Source organism: Myodes glareolus, chromosome 3 (genome assembly GCF_982192425.1).
Source record: "Myodes glareolus chromosome 3, mMyoGla1.1, whole genome shotgun sequence".
Lineage (NCBI taxonomy): Eukaryota > Metazoa > Chordata > Mammalia > Rodentia > Cricetidae > Myodes > Myodes glareolus.
The window spans coordinates 34,652,530-34,668,275 of record NC_142028.1 but is presented as its reverse complement, the minus strand read 5'-3'; the positions used below and the strand labels follow the sequence as shown (position 1 = coordinate 34,668,275).

General features: G+C 39.2%; 1 protein-coding gene across 1 annotated transcript; it reads left to right on the top strand.

Moving 5' to 3' along the window:
* The first annotated feature begins 428 nt into the window (after positions 1-428).
* LOC148122637 (olfactory receptor 2AP1-like) lies at positions 429-1,406 on the top strand. Its single transcript, XM_087904993.1, has one exon. It carries the CDS (start codon positions 429-431, stop codon positions 1,404-1,406), a length of 978 nt encoding a protein of 325 aa, XP_087761119.1.
* Positions 1,407-15,746: the final 14,340 nt, after the last annotated feature.

Sequence of the window (15,746 nt, the reverse complement as noted above, 5' to 3'; positions counted from 1 at the left end):
CCCCAAATTAGACCCCAGATCCAGAATGATTTTCAAGTTGTTGTTTTCCTTTTTCAATATTTATCTGTATGCCATGAAAGTTATTTTTACCAGAAATGTGTATCATGACTAAATAGATAAAAGTTCCAAGCAGGCCGTGAGGCACATGGGAAAACCATCAACACTGTTGAATGACATTATCCCTAATGAGGATGTGTGGCAGATGTAGGTTTTCTACAGCCAGTATTTTAGGGCACATGCAATGTAAAGACTGTCATATAATTTAAAATCATTTATTTTTACTTAACAATGGGCTAAATGGCATATTGAATGCCCTGACTACAAGCCCGATTGCCTTCCTGTGTCATTTACAGTTTTAGTAACACACAGTTCCCCAACTTTTAGTCACAGTTCTGCAAACCCCTCAGTGACAGACTGAAGAAGTGGACATGCTGATGACAGAGGCCACCAGGAATGGGACAGCCATCCAGGAGTTTATCCTCGAGGGGTTCCCTGCAGTCGAGCACCTGGGGATCCTCCTATTTCTAGTGCACTTGCTGGCCTACTTGGCTTCCCTTGTGGGCAACATGCTCATAATTACCATGACCTGCGAGGACCACCGCTTACACACACCCATGTACTTCTTCCTCAGCACCTTCTCCTTTGTCGAGTGCAGTTGTGTATCTACCGTTATTCCTCAGCTGCTGGCCATCTTTCTTTCAGGGAGGCAAAAGATTTCCTTTGGAGCCTGCTTCACCCAAGCCTTTGTCTTTCTTTTCCTGGGGGCAACTGCTTTTTTCCTTCTTGCTGTATTGTCTCTGGACCGGTATCTGGCCATCTGCAAACCTCTGCATTACCACACCATCATGAGCCCAAGGATGTGCGTCTATCTCGTTACTGTCTGTTTAGTTCTGGGATTCCTCCTCATGGCCATTCCAGTTGTAATGCTTTCCCGGTCATTTTACTGTGGCCCCAATGTCATTCCTCACTTCTTCTGTGACTTTGAACCACTGGCAAATCTCTCCTGTTCTGAAACCAGGTCTATCAAAATGCTGTTCTTTAACTTTGTTTTAGTTGTGCTTTTTGCATCCCTTCTTATAGCCGTCTTTGCATACAGCAATATAGTAGTCACAATAGTGCGTCTGCCCTCAGCCAGGGAGCGGCAGAGGGCTTTTTCCACCTGTTCCTCTCACCTCATCGTCCTCTCGCTGATGTTTGGCAGCTGTATATTTATATACATTAAGCCAAAGCAGTCAAGCAGGCTGGACACCAACAGAGAGGCTGCTCTTGTGAACACGGTAGTGACACCGCTTCTGAACCCTGTCATCTACACCCTGCGCAACAAGCAGGTTCACCAGGCCCTCAAGGATACAATATCCAAGGTCAAACATCACAGATATCACAGGAAGAATGTACTTTTCTCTTGATTAGTCTAACTCCATTTTTGTGTAACTGTTCTATATAAGTCATCTAGTATGTTATTTCTTTCAAATTCTGCTTGTTGTTCTTAGAATGAAGACTGACTTATCCAGTAATTCCATCTGAGGGTTTTAACAATCTTATGTTGAAATTCTTTCTATATCTGCTCCGGTGGCAATTAAAACCAAACTCTCTTACATATTACATAGGTCACTTTAAAGAAACTGTACCAAATTATCCATGCAGTTATTTAATATATGTTGAGTCTGGGAAGCTAGGGTTTCACACATCTTTTGTAGTGATGGAGAAACTAAGAGGGCCTCTGAGGATAGAGTTGGGAATAGATAAGTAAACTCATGAGTACCAAGAATATAAAATGTATTCAACAACAGATTTATGTGATCATCATACCAATATTTAAATGATGCCTTAACAGTAACTTTCATGATAGTAATAAATAATTTAACACCACTCATTGCAATTATTTCTCATGAAGAAATTTATGTATAAGCTGACATTGTTACACCTCCAGTTTTCAGCATGATGAAAAACATTGATATCCAAAGTCCCCATTGCTTTCATTCATTTGCCAGGCTGATTCCAGTCTGAACCTCAGAACTGAAGGACCAACAAAGGGCCAGAGGAGCTATGAACGTGAAGCAGAGTGCAGTTGCTATGTCAGGTCCCATGCTGGGAAATGCAAACAGTCCAGGAGAAATTACTTCTGAGTGGAAAGAAGTCTAACTGTAGTGATAACCTGTTGAGATGAATTAATGGATAGGGACAGGCCTCTATCTAAGCACTAAAAAAAATGAATCTGTGGATCAATCATGAGTCATGAGATGAGCTACATAGGTAACAAGGGAGGAAAAAACTCTTGTCCTGGTTAGTTTTGTTGTCAAATTGGCCCTCAGTTGAAGAAATTATAGAAAGGACCAATTGTAAAATATATTGAGGCTGCAGAGTTAAGTCCAATATCATAATAATGACAAAGTTTAAGTAGGTTAAAACCATTTTTTTTCAAAAGAGTCTTAGCTATGATTAATTATGTCATAAAATTTAGTGACAGAGAGACAACCTTAAGTTCAAAACTACAAAAATACAAGAAAAAAGCTAATGATATTGAAATAATAATGTAGGATGATAAATGAAATCACAGTAAGTATGTGTGTGTGTAGACAATGGTAGTTTTAAAATATAGGAATATCTGCAATCAATAAAAAGATCATAAAGAACACACAACCACGGTTGGACGTTCTAACATCATTGTTTCAGTGATTAATGAGAAGAAAACAGTAAGCTTTAAGTTAAGTAAGTACTTAAACTCATCCATGTACAAATTGGGCTTGACTAATATTTGCAGGTTCTTTCATTTTGCACGTGTGGGATGCACATTGCTTTCATGTGCACATGGGGATTTTGTCATGATAATCTTTATTCTGAGCGGTAAACTCAATCTCAAAACTCTTCACAAGAATGGAAATATAGAATATGTTCTTCTGCCACAGAGTAAATGAGAAATAAATAGCAAAAGTAGCAATAAATTATCCTTGAGACCTTAACATTAAGCTGTAAAGAATTCATGGTAGAAACTATGAGTCCCACCCTGACCCCAAACTTGCATATTCTCTTGCAACCTCAGTGGAACTCTGAAACACATCCTGCTACTACCCAGGGAGGACCAAGAGGTAGTGACCAGCCACCTTGCAGGACACCCTACTCTCTAGGCCTGCCATACAGGGGCAACATCCCGGACCCCTCCCTCACCTGCCCCAGGATTTCAATCCAACCAGCAGGAGAGTTTCCTGTAAGAAGACTGACCCAATATTCTGCCCCCATCCACCAGACCTTGCAAGCTACAAGTCTCAACCCATCCCCAAACTTGCCTATATTCCTGCAACCTTGGTGGAACTCTAAAACACAGTTTGCTACAAAACAGAGAGGACCAAGAGAGAGAACCAGGAGAGCAGACCAAATGAGCAGGATAAGAGAGACCACAATGGCTCCCTGAAACACAGAAGTTGACAGTACAGTGAATACCAAAAACAGGTTTCAAAGACACAGACAGCCACTGCAAGAATTGGACCAAGATGCAAAGACACTGCCTGCAAGAACTGAAGGAAGAGATGAGAATGCAAGAATTCTTCCAACAACCTAAAAACCAACATGTTAATACTGAAACCCAGAGGGCATCCAACAGGAAGATTTGATCATCTGAACTCAGAAGAGGCAGAAGAAAATTATTTTAAATGTAACTCTATGAAGATGATGTAGCCCTTTAACGAAGAAGTGAAAAACTCCCTTAAAGAAATGGAGGAGAAGACAAATAAAAATTGGTAGAAATTAATACATCCCTCAATGAAATCATAGAAACCATGAAAAATAGTCAAACAGGTGAAGCAAACATTTAAGACTTAAAGATTGAAATAGAGATAATGAAGAAAACATAAATTGAGGGAATTCTGGATATTGAAAATCTGGGTAAATGAACAGGAACTACAGAGAAAAGTATAACCAACAGAATACAAGAGATGGAAGAGAGATTCTCAGGGGTTAAAGATATTATAGAGGAAATAGATTCATTAGTGAAAGAAAACATTAAATCCAAAAAATTCCAAAGACAAAACATCCAGGAAATCTTGGATACCATGAAAAGACCAAACCTAATAATAATAGGGATAGAAGCAGGAGAAGAATAACAGCTCAAAGGCACAGAAAATATACTAAAAAATATCATAGAAGAAAGTGTATTTATTTTTGAGAAAGAAGTTAAAATTATACAATGGAAAAAAGAAAGCAAATTCAACAGTTAGTTCTGGCATAATTGGATGTCAACATGTAGAATAATGAAAATAGATCCCTATCTATCACCATGCACAAACTCAAGTCCAAATGGATTAAAGACCTCAATATAAATTTGACTACACTGAAACTGATAGAAAAGAAAGTGGGAAGTAGTCTTCAATGCATGGGTGTAGGGATCATTTCCTAAACATAATACTAATAGTACAGATACTGAGAGCAACAATAAATAAATAGGACCCCCTGAAACAGAGAAGCTTCTGTAAAACAAAGGACACAGTCAATAAGACAAAAACGCTGGCTTTTGTCTGCGAGGTCCCTGGCCAGCAAGGGGCCCTGATCCTGTACCAGAAGATTCATCGGAGAGCATTTGAAGGAAGAGATGGGCAGGCGCCAATACAAGAATTCCTCCAACAATCTGTAAAACAACCTGATAACACCAGAACCGAGCGAACATGCAACAGGAAGACTTGAACACCCTAATCCAGAAGAAGTAGAAAAAATTGACATTATGAAAGCAATAGAGTTCCTTAAACAGGAGGTGAAAAACTCCCTTAAAGAAATGGATTTGAAGAATAACAAAAAGTTTGAAGAAATGAATAAATCCTTACAAGATACCCTAGGAAACCAAGAAAAAACAATCAAACATATAATGAAAACAGTTCAAGACTTGAAAACTGAAATGGAGACAATAAAGAAAACACAAACCGAGGGCCAGCTGGATATAGAAAATATAGGTAAAGGAACAGAGATAACAGAGTCAAGCATAACCAACAGAATATAAGAGATAGAAGAAAGAATCTCAGATGCTGAAGATACCATAGAGAAAATAAATGCACTGATCAAAGAAAACAGCAAATCCAACAAATTCTCATCACAAAACATCCAGAAAATCTGGGACACAGTAAAAAGGCCAAACCTATGAATAACAGAGTTAGAAGAAGGACAAGAATTACAGCTCAAAGGCCCATAAAATATATTCAACAAAATTATAGAAGAAAACTTTCCCAACCTAAAGAAAGATATTCCTATGAAAGTTCAAGAAGCATACAGAACACTGAATTGACTGGATTAAAAAAAAATCCCCTCACCATATAATAATCAAAACACAAAATATACAGAATAAAGAAAGAATATTAAGAGCTGCAAAGGAAAAGCGTAAAGTAACTTATAAAGGTAAACCTATGAGACTTACACCTGACTTCTCTATGAAAACCATGAAAGCCAGAAGGTCTGGGATAGATGTGCTGCAGAAACTAAGAGACCATGGATGCAAGCCCAGACTACTATACCCAGCCAAGCTTTCATTCAGTATCAATGGAGAAAACAAAATATTCCAGGATAAAAGCAAATTTAAACAATATGTAGCCAAAAATCCAGCTTTACAGAAAGTAATAGGAGGAAAATCACAACTCAAGGAATCCAACAACACCCACAATAACTCAGACATATAGCGACCCTTCACAAGCACAACTCAAAGAAGGGAAACACACAAACTCTACCACCAAAAAAAGAAGAAAAAATAACCGAAGTCAACAACCACTGGTCTTTAATATTACTTAATATCAATGGACACAATTCACTTATAAAAAGGCACAGGCTAAGAGATTGGATGCAAAAACAAGATTCAACATTCTGCTGTTTACAAGAAACACACCACAACCACAAAGACAGACATCTACTCAGAGTAAAGGGTTGGGAAAAGTTTTTTCAATCAAATGGACCTGAGAAACAAGCAGGTGTGGCCATACTAATTTCTAACAAAACTGACTTTAAACTAAAATCAATCAGAAGAGATGGGAGATGGACATTTTATTCTCATAACAGGAACAATTCATCAGGAGGAAGTCTCAATCCTTAATATCTATGCCCCTAATATAAAAGCACCCACTTATGGAAAAGAAACATTACTAGAACTCAAGGCACACATCAAACCACACACACTAATAGTAGGAGACTTTGAGACTCTTCTCTCACCAATGGACAGGTCAACCAGACAGAAACCTAACAGAGAAATAACAAAATTACTGAAGGTAATGAATCAAATGGGCTTAACAGACATCTATAAAACATTCTACCCAAATAGGAAAGAATATACCTTCTTCTCAGCATCTCATGAAACCTTCTCGAAAATTGCCACATACTCAGTAACAAAGCAAACTTCCACAGATACAAAAAATATTAATAACCGCCTGTGTCTTATCAGATCACCATGAAATAAAGTCAGAATTTAACAACAATTCTACCCCCCAGAAAGCCTACAAACTCATGGAAGCTGAACAGTCAACTAATGAACCACCCTTGGGTCAGGGAAGAAATAAAGAAAGAAATTAAAGTCTTCCTTTAATTCAACGAAAATAAAGACACAACATACCCAAACCTATGGGACACTATGAAAGCAATGCTAAGAGGAAAGTTCATAGCTCTAAGTGGCCACATTAAAAAAAAACAGAGAAAGCTCACATTAGAGACCTAACAGCACAGCTGAACGCTCTAGGAAAAAAAGAAGCAGACTCACCCAGAAGGAGTAGAAGACTGGAAATAATCAAACTGAGGGCTGAAACCAACAAAATAGAAACACAGAAAACAATCCAAAGGATCAATGAAACAAAGAGTTTGTTCTTTGAGAAAGTCAACAAGATTGTCAAACCTTTATCCAAACTAATCAAAAGACAGAGAGAGAACATGCAAATTAACAAAATCAGAAATGAAAAGGGAGACTTAACAACCGACACTGAGGAAATTCAGAGAATCATTAGGTCTTACTACAAAAGCTTATATACCACAAAGTTGGAAAATGTGAAAGAAATCAACTTGTTTTTAGATAAGTAAAATTACCAAAATTAAATCAAGACCCGCTGAACACTTTAAATAGACCTATAAGTCATGGGGAAATAGAAGCTGTCATCAAAAACCTCCCAACCAAAAAAAGCCCAGGACCTGATGGTTTTAATGCAGAATTTTTTCAGATCTTCCAAGAAGAGCTGATACCTATACTCCTTAATGTGTTTCACATAATAGAATCAGAAGAGTCATTGCCAAACTCTTTTTATGAAGCTACAGTCACCCTGATTCCAAAACCACACAAAGACCCAACCAAGAAAGAATTACAGACCAATCTCACTCATGAACATCGATGCAAAAATTCTCAATAAAATTTTGGCAAACCGAATCCAAGAACACATTAAAAAATTATTCATTACGATCAAATAGGCTTCATCCCAGAGATGCACGGCTGGTTCAACATATGAAAATCTATCAACGTAAACAATCATAAAAATAAACTGAAGAAAAAAACCATATGATCATTTCATTAGATGCAGAAAAAGCATTTGACAAAATTCAACACCCCTTTATGATGATAAACGTCTTGGAGAGATTAGGGATACAAGAATCATTCCTAAATATAATAAAAGCAATAGACAGCAACCCAACAGCTAATATTAAATTAAATGGAGAGAACTGAGGTCCAAATGAGGAGCAGAAGGAGGGAGGACATGACCAAGGAAGTCAGGATGCGAGGGGTGTGCCCACCCATTGAGACTGCAGGGCTGATCTAATGGGAGTTCACCAAGGCCAACTGGACTGGGACTGATGGAGCATGTGATCAAACCGGAATCTCTGAACACAGCTGACAATGAGGGCTGACTGAGAAGCCAAGGACAATAGCACTGGGTTTTGATTCTACTGCATAGACTGGCTTTGTGGGAGCCTAGACTGTTTGGAAAGCTACCTTTCTAGACCTGGATGTAAGGGGGAGGACCTTGGACTTCCCACAAGGCAGGGAACCCTGACTGCTCTTTGGACTGGAGAGGGAAGGGGAGGGGAAGTGGGGGGAGGAAGTGGGAAATGGGAGGAGGTGGAAATTTTAATAATAATAATAAAGAACCTTGAAAGCAACCCAGATGCCCATCTGCTGATAGATAGATTAAAATTCTGTAGTACATTCATGAAGGGCAATAAAAGGAATTGATCATTGTTTCCTTTTGTGACATAGAAAGGTGTTAACTGTACATTTCTAAGTGCAAGAAGCCAAATGGAAAAGACATGACATTACGAACAGGCATAAAAACTAAAGGTGTTTTGATTGTGCAATGTCTGGCTTTAGGAGGATAATAATAAAAAGACTAGAATTTAAAAAAAAGAAAAAAAGGCTTCCTGGTGAATAGGACAAGATCTTCACCAGTCCCACATCAGATAGAGGTCTGATCTCCAAAATATATAAAGAACTCAAGAAATTAGACACCAAATTTTCAAATAATTCAATTAAAAAATGGGGTACATAACTAAACAGAGAATTCTCATCAGAAGAATCTCAAATGGTTGAAAAGCACTTAAGGAAATGTTCAACATTCTTAGCCATTAGGGAAATGCAAATCACAACAACTCTGAGACACCATATTACACCAGTCAGAATAGCTAAGATCAAAAACACCAATGATAGCTGATGTTGGAGAGGATGAAGAGTAAGGGGAACACTCAACCATTGCTGGTGGGAATACAAACTTGAACAGACACTCAGGAAAACAATATGACAGTTTATCAGAAAATTATGAATCAACCTACCTCAGGATCCAGCAATACCACTCTAGGGCATATACTCAAAAGATGCTCAATCAAACTACAAAGACATTTGTTCATCTATGATCACAGCAGCATTATTTTTAATAGCCTGAATCTGTAAACAACCTAGATACCCCTCAACAAAAGAATGGATTAAGCAAATGTGGCATATTTACACATTAGAGTACTACTCAGTGGTAAAAATCAATGGCATCTTGAAAATTGCATGCAAATGGATGGTACTTGAAAACACGAACCTGAATGAGTTAACCCAGACCCAAACAGATGAATATGGTATGTATTCATTCATAAGTATGTACTGCAATAAACAAAGGATACTGTGCCTGTAGTTTATGATCCTAGAGAAGCTAAGTAACAAGGATAGCCTTAAGAGTAACATATATAGATCCACCTGGAAAGTCAAAATAGACAAGATCACCTGAAAAATTTGGAACATTGAGGTGAGAAGAGAAGGGAGTTGAAGGAGAAGAGGAAGGGAGAAGGGGAGGAGAACTTGAGGGAACAGAATAGTCGAGATGGAGGAAGGGCAGAGATGAGAGCAAGGAAATAGATGTCTTGATTGAAGGAGCCATTATGGGGCTAGCAAGAAACCCAGCTCTAGAGAAATTCCCAGGAATTCTCAAGGATGACCCAGCTAAGACCCTAAGCAAGAGGAGAGGGTGCCAAAACTGGCCTTACCCTGTAGTCAGACTGATGAATATCTTAAATATTACCATAGAACCTTCATCCAGTAATTGGTGGAAACCCACATGATGGAGAGACCCACATCAGAGCACTGGACTGAGCTCCCAAAGTTCAGTTGAAGAGTGGGAGGAATAAGAATATGAGCGAAGAGGCCAAGTCCCTGATGGGGACACCCACTGAGACAGTCTACCTGAGCTAATGGGAGCTCACCCACTCCAGCCTAACAGGGAAGGAACAAGCATAGGTACACTCTAGTCCCTCTGAATGTAGTTGACAATTGCATGGTCAGGAAAACTGAGGGGCCACTGGCAGTGGCACCAGGATTTATCCCTACTGCTTGTCCTGATTTTTGGGAAACTATTCTCTTTGAATGGATACATTTTTCAAAGCAATGTGCCTTACCCTCTCTGTGGAGGGTGGAAACTGAAATTGATATGTAAAATAAAAGTTTGTTCTCCTTTTAAAAAATAAAAAATAACTCATTGTAAAAAACATTTGTTAACAGAAAGTATTGATAACAAAATTTGAAGGTATTTTTTGAAAAATAAAGTAAAATAATCAATCTTATCAAACTCATGCAGTATAGTCTAGAAAATGCTATTACTTGAAAGAAATATAAAATTAATTATGTAAGCATCTAAATTTAGAAGGTAAAGCATAATTTGAATTCAAATGGAAGATATTTGAATATGCTTGCAAGACATATGTGTTAAATCAATCAAAGAATCTGGATGGAGGCAGAGTAAAAATAAACAAAGCAGAGTTTCATTCTTTGAAGTAACTCAGAATATTCAAAATCATTAATTAAGAATAACCAGAAATAGAGTGAGAGGGACAAGGTGGACCAGGCAAGGTTTCTATGTGAAGAATGCAGGACTGGGATTCTACATATCCTGCAGGGATTACAATAACAATAGCAAAACAGTACAAATATCTTCAGCTAATAAGTTTAATAACCAAGATGAAATAGAACTATGCCTTTGAAAGATAAACTTCAAAACCAACAGAAGAAATACAGTACAAATATCGCTTTTGTCTATTTGTTATTTGTATCCCAAATTTATATTTGTGATTTCAAATGTTTACTTCAAACGTCTCCATCCTTTTACCCTAAGGTGGTATCTACTGATAGCAGGGTGTGTATCTTAGAGGCAAAGAAAAGGGTTGATTTTTGTCTTCTAATTCAATCCATTAGTCTGTGTCTTTTTGTTGGGGAATTGAGAACATTGACACTGAGCATTATTGAGTAATGTGCATTAATTCCTGTTGTATGTTGTGGTGTTGTTGTTTCTCAGATTGCTTTTGGCTAGCTGTTCTGGGATTTTGTATTCCTTGTGCTTTCCTGGATATTAAATTTTAACTTCTCTTCAGCTCAAAGTATTCCCTCTAATATTTACTGTAGGCCTGGTTATATGGACATAAATTCCTTAAATCTGTTTTTCTCATGGAAATTTGTCTTTCTTCTTTGATGATGACTGATAGCTGGGTATAGCACTTTGACTTTGCATCTATGGTTCTTTAGAACTTGTAAAACATCACTCTAGCCATACAACTATCATCCACATTCCAATGGCCTAGTTTGGTTCCATGCTGGTTCCTTTCCTGTCCGGCCAGATATGGTGAGCTCCCATTAGCTCAGGTAGGCTGTTTCAGTGAATATCTTCATCATGGTTTTGATCTCTTTGCTCATATTTTCACTTTTCCTGGTGTGGGAAGGCCTTTTGTCTATTTGTTGCTTTTATTGGTTAATGAATGGTTAGACAGTGGCTTAGCAGAATAGGGCAAGGTGGGAATTTCAAACAGATAGAGGAGGAAAGAGTAGGTGAAGCCAAGAAGAAGCCATGGAGGCAAAGCAGGAGACAGATGCCAGAAGTAACCATACCGGTAGGCTACAATCACACAGCAATACACAGATTAATAGAAATGGGATAATTTAAGATATAAGAGCTAGCTATTAATACAATTAAGCTATTGGCCAAACAGTATTGTAGATAATATAGAGTCTGTGTGACTCTTTCAGGTCTGGGGAGCAAAGAATGAAAGAGCAGCCGTGGCCAGCATCATTCCACAATTAGACCGTACTTTGGGAGCTGAGTCCAGTGCTCTGCTCTGGTTTTCTGCCTTGCTTCCATGAGTAGCTGGATGAAGGTTCTATGGTGATATTTAAGATATTTATCAGTCTGACTACAGGGCAAGGCCAGTTCTGGCACCTTCTCCCCCATTGCTTAGTGTCTTAGTTGGGGTCATCCTTGTGGATTCCTGGGAATTTCTCTAGTCTCCGGTTTCATGCTACCCTCATAATGGCTCCTTCATTCAAGATATCTCTTTCCTTGCTCTCTGTCTCTGACCTTCCCCCATCTTGGCTATCCTGTTCTCTCAGGTTCTCCTCCCCTCTTCTGCCCGGCTCTTCCCCTTCTGCCTTCTCTTCTCACTACACCCCCATGTTACTGATTTTCTCAGGAGATTTTGTACATTTCCCCTTCCAAGGGGGGTCTATATATGTTATTATTAAGGTTCTCCTTGTTACTTAGCTTCTCTGGAGTTGTGGACTATAGGCTTGCTATCCTTTGCTTTACAGTTAGGATCCACTTATGAGTGAGAACATACCATCCTCATCTTTATGGGTCTGTGTTAACTCACTCAGGATGGTTTTTTTCCTAGTTATATCCATTTGCATGCAAATTTCAAATTGTATATTTTTTTTTACCCACTGAGTAGTACTTTATTGTGTAAATGTACTCCATTTGCTTTATCCATTGTTCGGTTAAGGGGCATCTAGGTTATTTCCAGGTTCTGGATATTATAAATAATGCTGCTATGAACATAGTTGAAAAGATGTCCTTGTACTATGATTGAGCATCCTTTGGATATATTCCCAAGGGTGGTATGGCTAGGTCCTGATGTAGGTTAATTGCCAATTTTCTGAGAAACCTCCATACTGTTTTCCAGAGAGGTTGTACAAGTTTGCATCCCACCAGCAAAGGAGGAGTGTCCCCCCACTTGCTCTGCATCCTCTCTTACATAAGCTATCATTGGTGTTTTTCTTTTTTTTATGAGAAAGTAATTTTATTAAATTATAAAAGTTTCCATTGCCCCCCCTCCTCCCAACACCCTCCCACTCCCCCCACTTCCTCTCCTCCTCCCTCTCCATCCCTAAGAGCAGTCAGGGTTTCCAGCCCTGTGGGAAGTTCAAGTTCCTCCCCCATCCCTCCAGGTCCAGGAAGGTGAGTATCCGAACAGACTGGATCCCAAAAATCCAGTATATGCAGAGGAAACAAGTCCCAGTGTCATTGTCAATGGCTTTTCAGAAAGACTCCGGGCCAGCCACATTCAGAGAATCCGACCACATTCAGAGAATCTGGTTGGATCACGTCCTTGTTCAGTCCCAGTCCAACTGGCCTTGGTGAACTCTCATTAGATCAGTCCCCTTGTATCAGTGGGTGATCGCATCCCTCGCAGTCCTGATTTACTTTTTCATTTTCTTCCTCCTTCTGCTCCTCATTTGGACCTTGCCCCGGGGGCTCAGATCGGTGCTCCAATGTGGGTCTCCGTCTGTATCGCCATCCATCTTTGGATGAAGGTTCCCTCCGGTCTTGCCTTCTTTGCTCATGTACTCTTTCCTTCTGCTTCTCGTTTGGACCTAGGGATTTAAGTCCAGTGTTGCAATGTGGGTCTCTATCTCTATTTCCATCCATCGCCAGATGAAGGATCTATGGTGATAAGCAAAATATTCATCAGTATGATTATGGGCCAAGGCCAGTTCAGGCACCCTCTCCTCTGTCCAGAGAACAATCTGGGGATCTCTCCTTGGACCTGGGATGCCATATATAATCAAGTCTCCTGTAAACCCTAAAATGACTCCATTATTTGAAATATATTCTTCCCTGATCCCATATTCATCCTTCCTCCCTCCCCCCCATCCCGGTCCACCGAGCTTTCCCCATGCCTCCCCTACTCCCTTTTCTCTAACCCTCTCCCCTTCCAACAACCCTCCCACCCCCCACCATGCACCCGAGGTTACCTGGGACTCTTGTCTATTTCCTATCTCCTGGCGGATAGCTAAATAATCTTCATCAGGTTCACCTTCTTATTTAGCTTCTCTAGGATCACAAATAATAGGCTCAAAGACCTTTAATTATGGTTAGAATCCACTTATGAGTGAATACATACCGTGTTCCTCTTTTTGGGTCTGCCTTACCTCACTCAGTAAAGCATTTTCTATTTCCATCCATTTGCATGCAAAATTCAAGATGTCATTGTTTTTTACCGCTGAGTAAAACTCTAATGTGTATATGTTCCACACCTTCTTTAACCATTCTTCTATTGAGGGGCACCTAGGTTGTTTCCAGGTTCTGGCTATTACAAATAGTGCTGCTATGAACATAGTTGAACAAATGCTTTTGTAGCATGTTAGGGAATCTCTTGGGTATTTTCCCAAGAGTGGAATTGCTGGGTCCTGAGGGAGGTTGACTCCCAGTTTCCTGAGAAACCGCCACACTGATTTCCACAGTGGCTGCACAAGTTTGCATTCCCACCAACAATGGATGAGTGTTCCCCTCTCTCCACATCCTCTCCAGCATAGGCTATCTATCATTGGTGTTTTTGAGTTTGGCTATTCTGACAGGTGTAAGATGACATCTCAAAGTTGTTTTGATTTGCATTTCCCTGATCGCTAAGGAGGTTGAGAATGACCTTAAGTGTCTTTTGGCCATTCGAAGTTCATCTGTTGTGACTTCTCTGTTCAGATCAGTACCCCATTTTTTAATTGGGTTAATTAGAGTTTTAGTGTCTAGTTTCTTGAGTTCTTTGTATATTTTGCAGATCAGACCTTTGTCTGATGAGGGGTTGGTGAAGATCTTCTCCCAGTCAGAAGGCAGCCTTTTTGTCTTACTGACAGTGTCCTTTGCTTTACAGAAGCTTCTCAGTTTCAGTAGGTCCCATTTATTCATTGTTTCTCTTATTGCCTGTACTCCTGGGGTTCTGCTTAGGAAGTGGTCTCCTGTGCCTGTATCTTGTAAACTACTTCCCACTTTCTCTTCTATCAGGTTCAAAGTGGTCGGATTAATGTTGATGTCTTTAATCCATTTGGACCTGAGTTTTGTGCATGGTGATAGATATGGATCTATTTTCATTCTTCTACAGGTTGGCATCCAGTTATGCCAGCACCATTTGTTAAAGATGCTTTCCTTCTTCCATTGTATACCTTTAGCTCCCTTGTCGAAAATCAGGTGTTAATAATTTTGTGGGTTAATACCTGGGTCTTCTATTTGATTCCATAGGTCGACTTCTTTGTTGTTATGCCAATACCAAGCTGTTTTCAACACTGTTGCTCTGTAATAGAGTTTGAAGTCAGGGATGGTAATGCCTCCAGAAGTTCCTTTATTGTATAAGATTGTTTTGGCTATGCTGGGTTTTTTGTTTTGCCATATAAACTTGATTATTGTTCTCTCACGGTCTGTGAAGAAGTTTGGTGGGATTTTGATGGGAATTGCATTGAATCTATAGATTGCTTTTGGTAGAATTGCCATTTTTACTATGTTGATTTTCCCAATCCAAGAGCAGGTGAGGTCTTTCCATTTTCTGGTATCCTCTTCAATTTCTTTCTTCAAGGACTTAAAGTTCTTGTCAAATAGTTCTTTCACTTCCTTGGTTAGAGTTACCCCAAGATATTTTATGCTATTTGTGGCTATCGTGAAAGGTGATGTTTCTCTGATTTCCCTCTCTGCTTCTTTGTCCTTTGTGTATAGGAGGCCAACCGATTTTTTGGAGTTGATCTTGTATCCTGCCACATTACTAAAGGTGTTTATCAACTGTAGGAGTTCTTTGGTAGAGTTTTTGGGGTCGCTTATGTACACTATCATATCATCTGCAAATAACGAAAGTTTAACTTCATCCTTTCCAATTCGAATCCACTTGATCCCCTTATGTTGTCTTATTGCTATTGCTAGAACTTCAAGCACTATATTGAAGAGGTATGGAGAGAGTGGACAGCCTTGTCGTGTTCCTGATTTTAGTGGAATGGCTTTGAGTTTCTCTCCGTTCAATTTGATGTTAGCTGTCGGCTTGCTATATATTGCTTTTGTTATATTTAGGTATGATCCTCGTAAACCCAATCTCTCCAACACCCTTAACATAAAGGGGTGTTGAGTTTTGTCAAATGCTTTTTCAGCATCTAATGAAATGATCATATGGTTTTTTTCTTTCAGTTTATTTGTATGATGGATTACATTGATAGATTTGTGTATGCTGAACCAACCCTGCATCTCTGGGATGAAGCC

Coding starts and splice junctions, on each gene's coding strand:
- LOC148122637 (XM_087904993.1), top strand. CDS start 429: ATGCTGATGACAGAGGCCACCAGGAATGGGACAGCCATCCAGGAGTTT.